Here is a 13,085-nt window from a genome sequence, read left to right as displayed (position 1 = left end):
CGGCCACCGAGCCCCCAGCCCTGCCTCTGCCCCCAGCCTTGCTGCCATCGGGCCCGGCTTGGCCTCCTCTCGCACAGCTGTGCCAGCGGAGGCCGTGGAGGGTGGCAGCTGCAGGGCCATGACACCAGGGTGGTGGGGGGGGTGCTGCTTTTGCCAGAGAAAGGCCAAATCTGGGGGCTTTTCGGCCCTGCCTGCTGCTTGTGTTGGGTGCTGCCCTTCCGCCGTCCTCCTCTCTGCCCCTGCCACTGCAGACCTCGCGTTTGACCCTTTCCATCACGGGTAGCACCGGTTTGGGTATCTAAAGTAGCAATTGCGCTCCAGCGATCAAATAAAAGCTGTCAGTGGCTTCTGACAATGGAGGATTGTTGAGTACCCTGTAATCACAGGCGCCCAGTTGCTACTATATGTTACCAGATTGCGAGTTTAAAGCCGCTCTTGGCAACAGCTCAGATGAGAGCATCACCCACCTCCTGGAGCTGAAGGCTGCCGGTTTAGTTCCCAGCGTGCAGTACCCCAGGAGGGGCTGGGGTCCTCTTGGAGGACCAGGAGCCTTCATCCCGAGCTAACCTCAACGCTTAAAACCCTTGTGCCTTGCAGGGTGGTGTGAGGAGGATGTGGGTTTCCTGTGCCGGGCTGATAAAAAGCCTAATCTGTGAGGTTTCTGTTATTAACACATTGAGCCTCCATTAGCAGAGGAGAATTTCACTTGGCATTACAAATTATTGGAAACGTGTGCGTTTTGCTAGAATAGGCGCACAGACAGTAACCAAAATGAGCCAGTATATCAGAGAATATGAGCTTTGCGCCCCGCCCCCCCACCCCAGGCTGTCAAAACGCTGCTTTTCACATCGATTTTCAAACACCCAGTTGCATCTCAAGACATGCAGATTTTCATTCTGATAACTGTGTATGTGCATGTGTGCGTGCATGTGTGTGTATGTCCGTACAAACACCACAGGCACAGCTTTAATTCCTTTGAAACCTGAAGCTGCCAAAAGCCATCTTCATATGTTCTGAAGTGAGTTCTTTGTCTGATGCCTCCTGAAACCTGACAGAAACTTTGCTGTTCTCCATCAATGCCTGAGGGGAAAGTTGTGAGGTATAATTTCAGGGCATATGTGGATCTGTTCATCCTGAGCAATGCATTTTAAGAGTTGCAGCAAATAGTGTAAAGAAACCTACAGGTATTACATTAGACCAGCTGAACCTAATTTTATTTTTAAGTTTTATTCAGAAGCATCACATAGCAAGTAAACTTCAAAATTTAAGTTTAGTTACAAACTAGTTGTTTCTTATTTTTTTTTTCCAGTCCCCTTTTGCTTTCTTTTACGACCACATGAAACTTGAGAAGCCATCTAAAGCTAAATCATTTAGTGGAGTTGGGCAATTCCCAAGTGTCCAACAAGAAGGCCTGGTTTAGGCTGCGATGGCCACTGTCATTCCTGGTGATTTGTCAGAAGTAAGAGATACCCAGAAAGTCCCTTCAGGGAAACGTAAGCGTGGTGAAACCAAACCAAGAAAAAACTTTCCTTGCCAACTGTGTGACAAGGCCTTTAACAGTGTTGAGAAATTAAAGGTTCACTCATACTCTCACACAGGAGAGAGGCCCTACAAGTGCACACAACAAGACTGCACCAAGGCCTTTGTTTCTAAGTACAAATTACTAAGGTATTAAACTCTATTTATCTTTCAGATTATATTATCTATTTTATGTTGGCCGTGTTAAGCCGTGTAAAAGTATATATTTGTGTACGCCTTCAGCTGATTGCAGAGAGGATGTGTTAATTAAAAGTAGCCATTGGATTGTTTCTAGAAATCTAAATTACATAAGTTTGCAAGCTAATGTCTTTGATTTTGTTTCTTAATTTGTTTTCTGTTTTTGTTTTCTGTTTGTTTGTTTTCTTAATGAGAATAGAATTTTCATTTGTATAAGGAATTGTCACAAGAAAAGAGTATGGACTGAAATTTTTTGGCTATGGACTTTTACACAAGTACTTTCATACTTGCCCTTATACCCCTGTTACAGTAGCTAAAACCCACCAAAACTAAAGTGTCAATTTAAGAGAAATGGCTCGTGTTATGCTATATTTTAATTTGTCAAACTGTCTTTGTAGTGTCATGCTTTCAGTTAAAAGGTTCTGTTGCAAAGCAACCTTAGTGTAGTATTTAGCTGCCATTAAAAAATGAGCACGTGTGTTTTTTGATCAAAATAATTACTTACAGAATATATCTGTGTTTAAAGGCATATGGCTACTCATTCTCCTGAGAAAACCCACAAGTGTAATTATTGTGAGAAAATGTTTCACCGAAAAGATCACCTAAAGAATCACCTACATACACACAATCCCAACAAAGAGGCCTTTAAGTGTGAAGAATGTGGAAAGAACTACAATACCAAGCTTGGGTTCAAACGTCACCTGGCTTTGCATGCAGCAACAAGCGGTGACCTCACCTGTAAGGTATGTTTGCAGACTTTTGAAAGCACAGGAGTGCTGCTGGAGCACCTAAAAACTCATGCAGGCAAGTCATCGGGTGGAGTGAAGGAGAAAAAACACCAGTGTGAACACTGTGATCGTCGGTTCTACACCCGAAAGGATGTCCGTAGACACATGGTAGTGCACACTGGAAGAAAGGACTTCCTCTGTCAGTACTGTGCACAGAGATTTGGGCGGAAGGATCACCTAACGCGCCACATGAAGAAAAGTCACAACCAAGAACTTTTGAAGGTCAAAACAGAGCCAATGGACCTTCTAGATCCCTTTACCTGCAACGTTTCTGTGCCTATTAAGGATGAGCTGCTTCCAGTGATGTCTTTACCTTCCAGTGAACTGACATCAAAGCCATTTACAAACACTTTGCAATTAAATCTCTACAACACTCAGATTCAGTCCATGCAGAGTTCTGCATCTGCACACCAAATGGTTGCCACATCATTACCATTGGGAATGCCTTGTCCAATAGATATGGAGTCTGTCCACCCTTCTCACCAGCTATCGTTGAAATATCCGCTCAGTTCTACCTCATACGCAGTTTCTATGCCTGAAAAAGAACAGCCATTGAAAGGGGAAATCGAAAGTTACTTAATGGAGTTGCAAAGTGGTATGCCTTCTTCATCCCAGGATTCTCAAGCATCTTCATCAAAACTAGGGCTGGATCCACAAGTAGGGCCACTAGATGATGGGTCTGGGGAGGTTTCCCTTTCCAAGGGCTCTGTTCCTATTAGTGAACCTCTAAACACCCCATCATTGGACTTTTCTCAGCTGTTCAACTTCATACCTGTAAATGGCCCTCCCTATAATCCTTCTGTTTCAGTGGGAAACCTTGGAATGAGTTATACGCAGGAGGAGGCACATTCTTCTATGACTCAACTTCCACCACAAACACAGGATCCACAAGATCCTAGCAATAGTATAGGTCTTGGGTCTCTGCACTCATTGTCAGCAGCTTTCACAAGCAGTCTAAGCACAACCACCACCCTACCACGATTTCATCAAGCTTTCCAATAGGATGTACAAAGCTGGCTTGTTACTGTCTATTTGTAGAAATGCCTTAGGTGACCATTTTTAACTTAGTGCCTACTATAAGACATTATAAATTCTCTGCTTTTGTACAGTACCAATCTCATGAAGCCAGTAAGAAATTTTTTAATGTTTTGAAAGTGTTTATTCTCAGCTGTGTTTACTTTGTTGTTTGTTTGTTTTTTTTTTAAAGTCTCATTATATTGTTTTCATTTTCACTGCCAATTGACACATTTAAAATGTTCACTAGAAAGTCATCCCAAGCAAACTTTCAACACGCATCCCTTTTTATAAACTTTTTCAACCGTACCAGCCACTCTGTTTTATTGATGTCAGTGGTGGAACTACCATTTTTACCTTTTATATATTATAGCATTTACAAAGAATCCAGTTCAAACATGTATTGCAAAGATTCCTAAAGATTTGGGAAAAAAAAATGCCTAGTCCCTTTCCAAAAAAAAAAAAACTCTTCCCAAATGGTGACATCTGATCTGTTCTATAATGACAATTCTAAATTTTTAAATAAATATAGAATTCAGATTTTTTCTGAAAACTTGTATGTGTATATATAGAAGTTCATATATACACATGTACATATATATAACATTTTGACTTGTATTGAAGTCATTATAAAAGGTGTTACAAATTTTGCCATTTTCTGGCTTAAATTGTTGTGGCCTGTTATGAATATTGGAAGAAAAAATATAGTTTAATTTTGTAAAATCGTGGCTGAACAGAATTTCAACAGAGAATCTCTGCTTGCCTAAATGACAAAAGTTTCAAGTTGAATTTGGAACTGTGTTGTGCTTTCATGACTCTGGTAGAGGAAAACAGGCAAAATTAATGGCTGATCTTGAAATATAAAAGTGTTGTAATTTAGTAATGCAGAATATTTTGTCGCAGTTTTTGTTTTAATTCTTAACTTGCTGTTTTTTCTCTTTAGTAGCATAGAAAGAATACTGCATAGGAATCTTCCAATAGCGTATTCACATTTGTAGGCATCAGTCTTCTCCCAGCTGCCACCGCCAAAGGGTGGATCGAGTCCAGCCAGAAAGTGTGTATCTATTTTCAGTTCAATATTAGTGTGCAGTCAGAGAGTGAATGTAAATTTGCAAATACCAGTTTTTAATATTTTTTTTTTTATTGGAATGAACTTTTCAGTTGTGTTACATGGTGTGTTATGTCCTCCTAAGCAACAAGTTAGATGTTAATCATACTTTCTACACCTGGGTACTTGGTTAGGGACTTTTTGCCCACTGCCAAGATTTAAAGACAGGACTCTTAGGAGTGAAGTAAAAGCATATTGCTTACACCACTTTTACCTAATGCAATATATTCTATTCCCCAACCCCTAATAACCAAAAGAGGAAAAAGAAAAAAAAAAAAAAAAAACAAACCTGTGATGCATGAAAGCAAACTAGATTTGCTGTAATTCAACAATAACGCGCTTTTCCTTGTCATTTTTGCACAAGGAATTAAAAAATAGAAATCAAATACATTAGTATCTCTCAAACAATAATGAGGATTCATACAAGGTTTTAAGTGGTTAAACTGAATATACTTCACAGAAACAAAAGTTGCTCCCATTTAAGGAGCTCATGCTCCAGATGTTTTATCAGTAGCTCCTACTGTTTTTTTTAATTCTAGGAGCAATATGCAGGTGTAGTTTTACTATTTTATACATATGTGTATTTAAATTTTATTACTGAAAGATAACATTTTTATAAATGTGTTTGTGTTCCAAAGGCATTAAAATAAGGATGTATTAATAAGGAAAATACCTTTTGAAATTCTACAAACTACTCCTAGATTTTGGGTTTAGGAGCATGTTATCTCAAAGTGGGCTTTTAGCTCTGCTTCATGACTGCTTCCTCTGGTTTCTATGAAACAGATCGCTTGCTTACTTACATCTTTAGTTGAATGATTTGTTCAATATTGCTTTTTTTTTTCGTCACCTTTATAAAGGAAAGAAAAACACAGGTGAACAGAGCACAAGGTGAATGCAACAGAATGTAATTCTGGTTTAAATCAGCAACCACAATGCATATAGGGAGACGTTGGCTTCACTCTCAGTCTTTTAAATCAATTAGGGATGAAGATCAGTGGACTTCATTCCTCTGGTGGGCTGTGCCCTGCGTGGAGCTTCCCCTTGGCAGGGGGAAGCTTCGAGTGCTCAGCATCTCACGGGCAGCTCTGGCAGCAGAAATGTGCAGGCACCAGGAGCTTCAAAGCTGGAGTTTTTGGTATGGCATGGAGGAATTTGCTCGTTCAGGCGTCGCCAGTAAGTTTAATCTCACCTGCTGCTGCCAGATGCTCTGCCAGACTAGTGGCGGAAGGGATTTGATGTGGCCCATCTAACACTCAGCGAGAGGCAGTGCCACCTGCTTATCAGTCTCAGTTTCTGATTAGACTTGATTAAAAAACACACACACACACACATCACAACAAACACTCGGCCAACACCCAGTTCTTAGTACTTAGCCGGAGTCCTTACCACTTGGTTAGTGCCTTAGCTTCCTGAGCAGGGGTTGACATTTCACTTCAGAGGTAGACGTACATTTCACTCGAGAAGTAGGGACCTCAGACAAGATATTGAACCTCATTCAGTCAGGGCTTCAGTCGGCCAGGTTAGCGTGCCGCTGAACGAGGATGTATGATTACGTGGAAGCAGCTTTGACGCTGTAAGCAATATTAACACCTTCGTGCTTTCGAATAATGTTCAGGCAGAGTCGTTATTGGCCACTACTAAAATGTCAGTTTTTAAACCCTGTTTTCTAGGTTTCAAATTGATGCTTTGAGGGAGGGGGGAGGGCTGGCCGATCATGCACCACTCTTTGTGCAACTTCTTCTAGTAAGGTCTTTTTTTTTTTTTTTTTTTTTTTTCTTTAATATATATATTTTTGTGTACTTGTTGCTTGTGCTTTATTTAGTAGTAAATTGTGGAATAGAGTGATTTATTGTTAATTTGGCAGTAGCGGTTTTTAAAAACCATATACTGACTGAAACATGAGCCAGAGCTGATTGCTTTATTAAGCTAATAATGAATGTTAAGAGTACATATTTTCAGGATCATTTGCCTAGTGAGCTAAACATGTATTATAGGCCAATATTTTTTAAAATAAAGCTTGGTCAACCTCTATGTTACACATATTACAAGATATAGCACTTTCAAAAGAAAAACCTAAACCTTTTAAGAAAGTTTCTTACAGGTTATGCTTTTTATTATAAAACCTTTTATTATAATTTGTTTCAAGTGCCATTAGATTACATATATGTAGGCCTTTGGTATAATGCTTTGTGTACAAAATGGTAGACATTGTAATTTTAAACAGGTACATTTTTACAGTGTTTTCTTATCAATTTGCTATATTGCACAGAACCAGTGTGTCTTTCTTAAGGGTTTTACAATGGTTTTTACTAGGTTTACATGTTTCAAACTACACTGTCTTCTACTGCCATTTTGAATACCAGTCAAAAAAAAAAAAAAAAAAAAAGAAAAATTAGGAGTTTGTCCTCACCAATTGTAAACTGTGTCCTCTGGAGTTCTGGATGGTAAACTATTGCAGAAATACTTACATGCAGTATTTGATGCAGATTTTTTTTATCCTATGCTATCAACGCTATGCTGCTGTCTGAAGTTAACTTAGGGCCTGATCCTGCATCCATAAGCGTCAAGGGGAGCAGGATTGCATCCTTCGTTATGTCTGTCTCATACACTGGTTTAGCAGCTTGTCCTGTATTCTTCTCGGTCTCTAGATAAGCCTCTGAAATAAATGTACTTACCTGTTATGTAGTAAACTGTATAGACTTAGCTGCCCATCCTGCATCTTCCCAGTGTACCATTAAAACCATAGCCTACTTAGCATGACCCTCACCATGCAAATAATGCCACAGTAGCTCAAAATGTGTTTGGATAGTCCCAAAGCTTTTTATGTAATAAGGGTGTCTTACTTTGTTGGAAGGCAGTGTCTTTTGATAACAGTTATCTAGCCCTGGAAGTGACACAGAACTATTGCTAATCATATGTAAACACTTTTCAGTATAAGCTTCAGTGGTACAGTTGAACCAGAGTGAATGTTTATCTCCTCAGAAACACTCCTGCAATATTGTTATATTGGATCATGCTGCTAATGTAACTTGGGATACAACTCCTCTCATGGTGCTACAAACCTCCCTGTCTCATTCAGATGTATTTTTACCCATAGAAAAAAGGACTATACTAGACCTATAGTTGTATGATATATTTTTATACTGTGACTTAATTTGTCATTAATGAACTTTGTACAACACCACAATGTATTCATATGCACTTGCAAAAGTAAAATTTTGGACATGCAAATTTAAACGCTGACAAGCCCAGCTCTTGTTCACAAAAATAGATGACTTAATTAAAATTAAACGTGGGCTTTTTGTACAGTGTGGAGTGAAGAACACACCGTATATTACTAAAAGCCTTTGAATTTAGACAAAAACTGGGGAAAAAAAAAGTATATTGGGGAATGATGACACACCCAAACCTGACTCGGATTGCTGAAATTATATTTTTTAGCTAGTGGAAAAATTGTTTGGACTTGTATGCTAAAATGTTTTAATGATAAAAGTTTTGAGTCAAAAATATAGAAAAAAAAAAAAAAAAGAACACAGAAAACCCTGCATTCCAGACTGAATTTGTATATGTTTCTTGCATTTAAAATTTGCTATCCTGTGATATGGGAAATCGAGTTGCTTATCATGTATATGTACTTTAAAATGTATTCACAAACTACTGTTGTATTTGTATAAAATATAGACAAAAAGATTGCATATATATTTTTGTGTATAAGCTCTGTAAAATAGCAATCACATTATGAAGCTGCAGCAGAACTTCATTTTAAACATTCACATCCAAAGAAACAGACTATTTATTGTCCACATACCCTGATTATAAAATATACCTTGCTGCTATTAAACAATAGTGCTGCAGCTTCTTGTGGCCTACAGTGTTATGTTTGCTGTACAAAAATATGTGAACTCCACAAAATATATCAATAAAATTACAGAATGGTTTTAGTTAATGAATACCTTATGCCTGGCATTTCAATAGATAATCTCGGTCTGCATGTTTGGGATTACAGTAAGTAATTTTAAATACATCTAGTTTTGCTGGGTGTACTTATTCTGATCTTGCAAAGGTATAACTATTTCTGATTTATGACTGGTAAAATGTCAGTTTTTCAGAAAAATCTTAAAGCATAAATGTCTGCGTTTCATGATTTCACCAAGGAACAGGCTGGATGATGCTACTGTGTCTGTGACAAGGCAGATGTGACTTGAAGGAAGCAATTGTTTGCCATCAAATTGCGCTTTGAAATGCTGTCAGAAACCAGAAGGTGAGTTTGGGGTTTTCATGGTGGGACTACTCGCGAGAGAAGCAGGCAAGTGATTCTCCATCACTTCGGATTAATGCAAGTAATTTGCGTTGATTGTTATAGTTTATAGGGAAAACTCTAAGGGTGTGGTGTGTGTTACAGGCACAGTATGTGGGTTGTCTCTCTGAAATGCTTCCAGGAGAAACTTCATTGTTTTGATCCCACAGACCTCCTGTCTGCCCGTGACCTTGCTGTTGAAGCCTCTCTGAGAAGCCTGACTAATGCACTGGGGGAAGAGGTACCACGAAACCAGACAAGCAGCCTACCCACAATTGCAGAAAGTTGCCTCTGTTCTTTTTCCATATAGCTGTTTCCCTAGCATGGACTGTTTGCCAGGAAAGTAAACGACTAGCATTTGCTATGTAGCTGTTTCAAATTCACATTTCATTGCTTTTCAGAATGTATATCGGAAATACCCTCAGCATTGTCTGTGTTTTCCTGCTCCTGGGTTCCTCTCTCTTCCAATTCTTTAATTTTTAGATTTCCTCCTGTACCCCCGTCTGAGAGAAATGATCGTTACAGAGTCGTTGGCTTTATCATACACAGACATTTCTTCTTCCTCGTGATCCCTACCTGTTTCATCTGAGCTGACTTAATGACTTCTGTGTCACAGGTTTCTAAGTTGCTTGGGAGGATTGGCTGTGTTACGTTGAGAATCAAAAGCTGTACAGCTGCAGGATGAGGAGGCTCCTGTCTTCAACTGTTTATTATCCAAATTTGTTTGAAAGGTGTAGAAAGGAGATGAAGACGTCATCCATAGTAGGCTACTGATGTATTTAATACTCTGCAAAGCCTCCACCACTTCCCCTGAGAGAAAACCACCCAATTCTTTCACTACTGTAGATGGTGTCAGCCACCACCACTGGATTAACATGTCCTTCCACACTGACACCCTCTAAAAACCCTGATAAGTGGGATGTGTTTGCATGGATGGTATCTATGCTGCATTCAGGCATCTCTTGGTACAGTCCCTCCAAACATTTCCCTGTTAAATTCAGGGGGTTCCTCCAAGACTTGGAGGAGTTGGATGTTAGCTCGAACCAACCAAAGAGTAGATATTCTCAGCATGACCAGAACCTTTGTTCTTTATTATGTCTCATGCGAACTGGCACATCTTCAACAGGGAAGGGGATTTTTTTAATTTATTTTTTTAATTTTCCTTCCAGCATTTTCTTGCACCTTAAAAAAGGGAGTAAATTCTATGTTCTGTAGTGCCCATGTGGGTAAAAAGGCCGGGTGTCCCGTATCAATTCCTGGAAGGGCAGAGCTAGACAAAATGGTGGAAGTTAAGGATTTTACGTTAGTTAGTGCTGAGAGGCTTTCAAGCTCTTTGAAAATCAAGCTCTTTGATTTTTTTATCTCGCTTCTTCCTTTGGCAAGAAAAAGAATTATGCTTTGTGGAAAGGGACATTCAGAAAGATCACCGGAGCTGTACAAAAACACAGCCATCCATCCCTTCTTTCTCTCCTGTAACCACCTTTTTCCAAGCCTCACACATAGAGATGGCCCTTCAGTATGCACTGCATGTCTGGTCTCTCTGTCCTCCAGGAGTGGAAGAAAAAGACTATGCTAGTTCCCCTCTTCACTTTATGTTTATTCACTTATTTTTTTCTTTCTTGACCCTAGCATACAGAATGTTTTTGGCAGAGAAATCTAAACCTGTGATCCAGAGCTTAGACTAGCAAGAACTGAGCAGCTACATGCTTTTGGCTTCCCTGCTTTGCAAATCAAAACATTGTATTAAGGCAGATAGAAATTAAGTTTTCCAAAGTGGCACTTGCTGTAGTTGGCACAGCAAGGGTTTGCCATCACAAAGAGGCAGCAAGTAGGTCAGCAAGATAAGCTTGATTACAAAATTTAGTCTGTGCTTAAAAGTTTGAGATGTGTAGTAGAGGAGTAGCTGCTGCTTATCAGTACTGGCTAGGGCCTCTGGCACATAAACAGCAATGTTTTGTTACAAGTTTTGGAACAACAGCGGAGATAAGTGATGCTGAGAATGACAGACCACAGTAGTATGAAGTAACAAGTTCCTGCTCGCGTGCTGTATCCCAGGTAATTCACTACAAACTTCTCCAACTAACAATAAATACAGTGTGTAACACCTTGTCCAGTGTATTATATATATGCATACTTTTTGTTGTTGTTGTAATGGCCTGTGTGTCTTCAAGAAATCAATATTTTCTGATAAATAAGTATTTTAAAAATATAATTAACAGTTGTGTTCTTCATTGTCATTCTGCAGCTTTGTCTCCTTCAGGGATGTTTGTGTCATAAAATCACCAGCTACAAAGCTTGTTTGCCTCACAGCGGATTGAAAAGACATCAGCTAACAGCTGAGCGCTCTGAAAACAGGATTATAATGCATGCTGTGCTTGGTTTGAAAATCATTTGAATTGATGGTTTGCCCATGGCACTGATTTTCTCTGTCACACTGAACTACACTGTACAAAGAAGAATGGTTTAGTGTCATTTTCATATGAATCAGCCAGATCTCTGCTTGATGGGTATAAAATAATGCAGAGTACCAGAATAGTGACAGTTTCTGAAAATCAGCATATTGCTTAAACTTTTGTATATATACATATACGTATATAAACGTGTGTGTGTGTACACGTATGTATGTATGGGTATGCATGCATGGGGGGAGCCAATCAAACCTGGAAAAGTTGAGAAATTAATTTTATTTTGTTTTGTTTCCCTTCAAAAAGTTTAAGTTTCTCTGTTTTTCAAGTCCAAAGTGAATCGTGCGGTTTGTAAAGGTATCTCCTGGTTAACACAGCACTTGGTTTCCCAGGCAAGTTGGAAGAGCTTCTACCAAATACTTGATTAATCTACGAGAGACAGCAATTTATCTGCAGGGCGCACAGACTCCCATGAGGGAGGTGTTTGTCAGCTATCCTTGTGTAGTATTAGATACAATTTCAGTAGAAAAGTTGTGCAGGCTGTGCCTTTGAAATTAAGCTCACATCTGGCTTTTTGCCTCTTTATTAAATTGTTACACGCGTGGTCATTGGCAAATCTGTAAGTTCCCTCACAAGTACTTACACTGAAGATGAAAATAAAATGTAGACTCTGTACGGTTAAGGGGGCTTGCCATAAATGAGAAATGTAAAGCTCTAATGTAGGGATATCAAACACTAATGACATGTAAGCATAGACTAAGCCCCAAAATTCACTGAAGTCTGTCCTCACCTAAAAAATGTCTCCTTTTTCAGTGCCTGGAGTGTAATGCCAGTGAAGTGCTACATCAGTGCCCAATAGCTTGTGTGCTCTGTTCAGCCTAGGCATATTTCTATTCAGCAGTATTTTTGCAAGAAGCTTCTGCTTATTCACTACTACAAAGCACATAATATGTGTTTAAACTGTATGAACCATTTTAATCAGGCAAGTTTAATGCCCCTTAACTTAGGGCAACCACTGATGATTCGCTATGGCCCACCAGAGTGCTGAGCCCATCTATTCAGAGCCGCTGGATTTAGCTGATCCTCCCGCCTCTGCCCCTCTGCGCAGCTCTCTGATGATGTGGTGATTGCAGAGCTGCTGTGTTTGCTATGACTGGGTGTTGCTAGTCCCTAAGCTACAAGTCTCAATTTCCACCACTGCTCTCTGTTGTCTCCCCGTGACCCGGGAAGGCTGTTTGTCAGCACTGCTACAGGGGCAAGACTGCAAAAACGCTCCTGGCCAATGTGGCTGAAAGCACTGCATAAGGGGCCTGCCATATGATAGCAGTAAACCTGCCAGGGTAGGCACCCATCTTTGCACTGCCAGAAACTATTGATTGCTACAGGTCAGAGCTGGTATTTCACACTTCATCATCTTCGTACCTAAGATTAGCTTGTCTCGAGGTGCTCTTCTGCAGTTGTGATACTAATCCACAGCAGCGGGTCCCAAATTGTTATCCCTGATCCATTTATGGTCAAGGATATTGGGGTAAATTACCCTGAAACCTCACCTGCCTTGCCAGTTCGGTTAAAACCTCAGAGCTTTCTGGTAAGGAGAGCCTTCGCTTCATGCTTGAGCACAGAGTAATCATACTGGGAAGAAAAAACAGTATCAGGCAACTGTTTGGCAATATGTGTTTGAAACTTGATCTTATTATTTATAAACTGGGGTTTAACCTTTTTAAATGTTTATTATTATGGCTCTAAAGATGTGCTGT

General features: G+C 39.7%; 1 protein-coding gene across 3 annotated transcripts in view; it reads left to right on the top strand.

The window, feature by feature from the left end:
• The window catches only part of PLAG1 (PLAG1 zinc finger), a 45,681-nt gene extending 42,015 nt beyond the window's left edge, over positions 1–3,666 (top strand). For 2 of the 3 annotated variants that reach the window (XM_032181998.1, XM_032181999.1), the window contains exons 3-4: positions 1,310–1,668; positions 2,243–3,666. In XM_032181998.1, the coding sequence (XP_032037889.1) occupies positions 1,427–1,668; positions 2,243–3,506 (1,506 nt within the window). In that variant the 5' untranslated portion in view covers positions 1,310–1,426 and the 3' untranslated portion in view covers positions 3,507–3,666. The remainder of the gene's footprint in view (positions 1–1,309; positions 1,669–2,242) is intronic. The other variant, XM_032182000.1, reaches the window with a different exon arrangement.
• Positions 3,667–13,085: the final 9,419 nt, after the last annotated feature.

Source organism: Aythya fuligula, chromosome 2 (assembly GCF_009819795.1).
Source record: "Aythya fuligula isolate bAytFul2 chromosome 2, bAytFul2.pri, whole genome shotgun sequence".
NCBI lineage: Eukaryota > Metazoa > Chordata > Aves > Anseriformes > Anatidae > Aythya > Aythya fuligula.
This window is presented reverse-complemented; position numbering and strand designations above follow the sequence as displayed.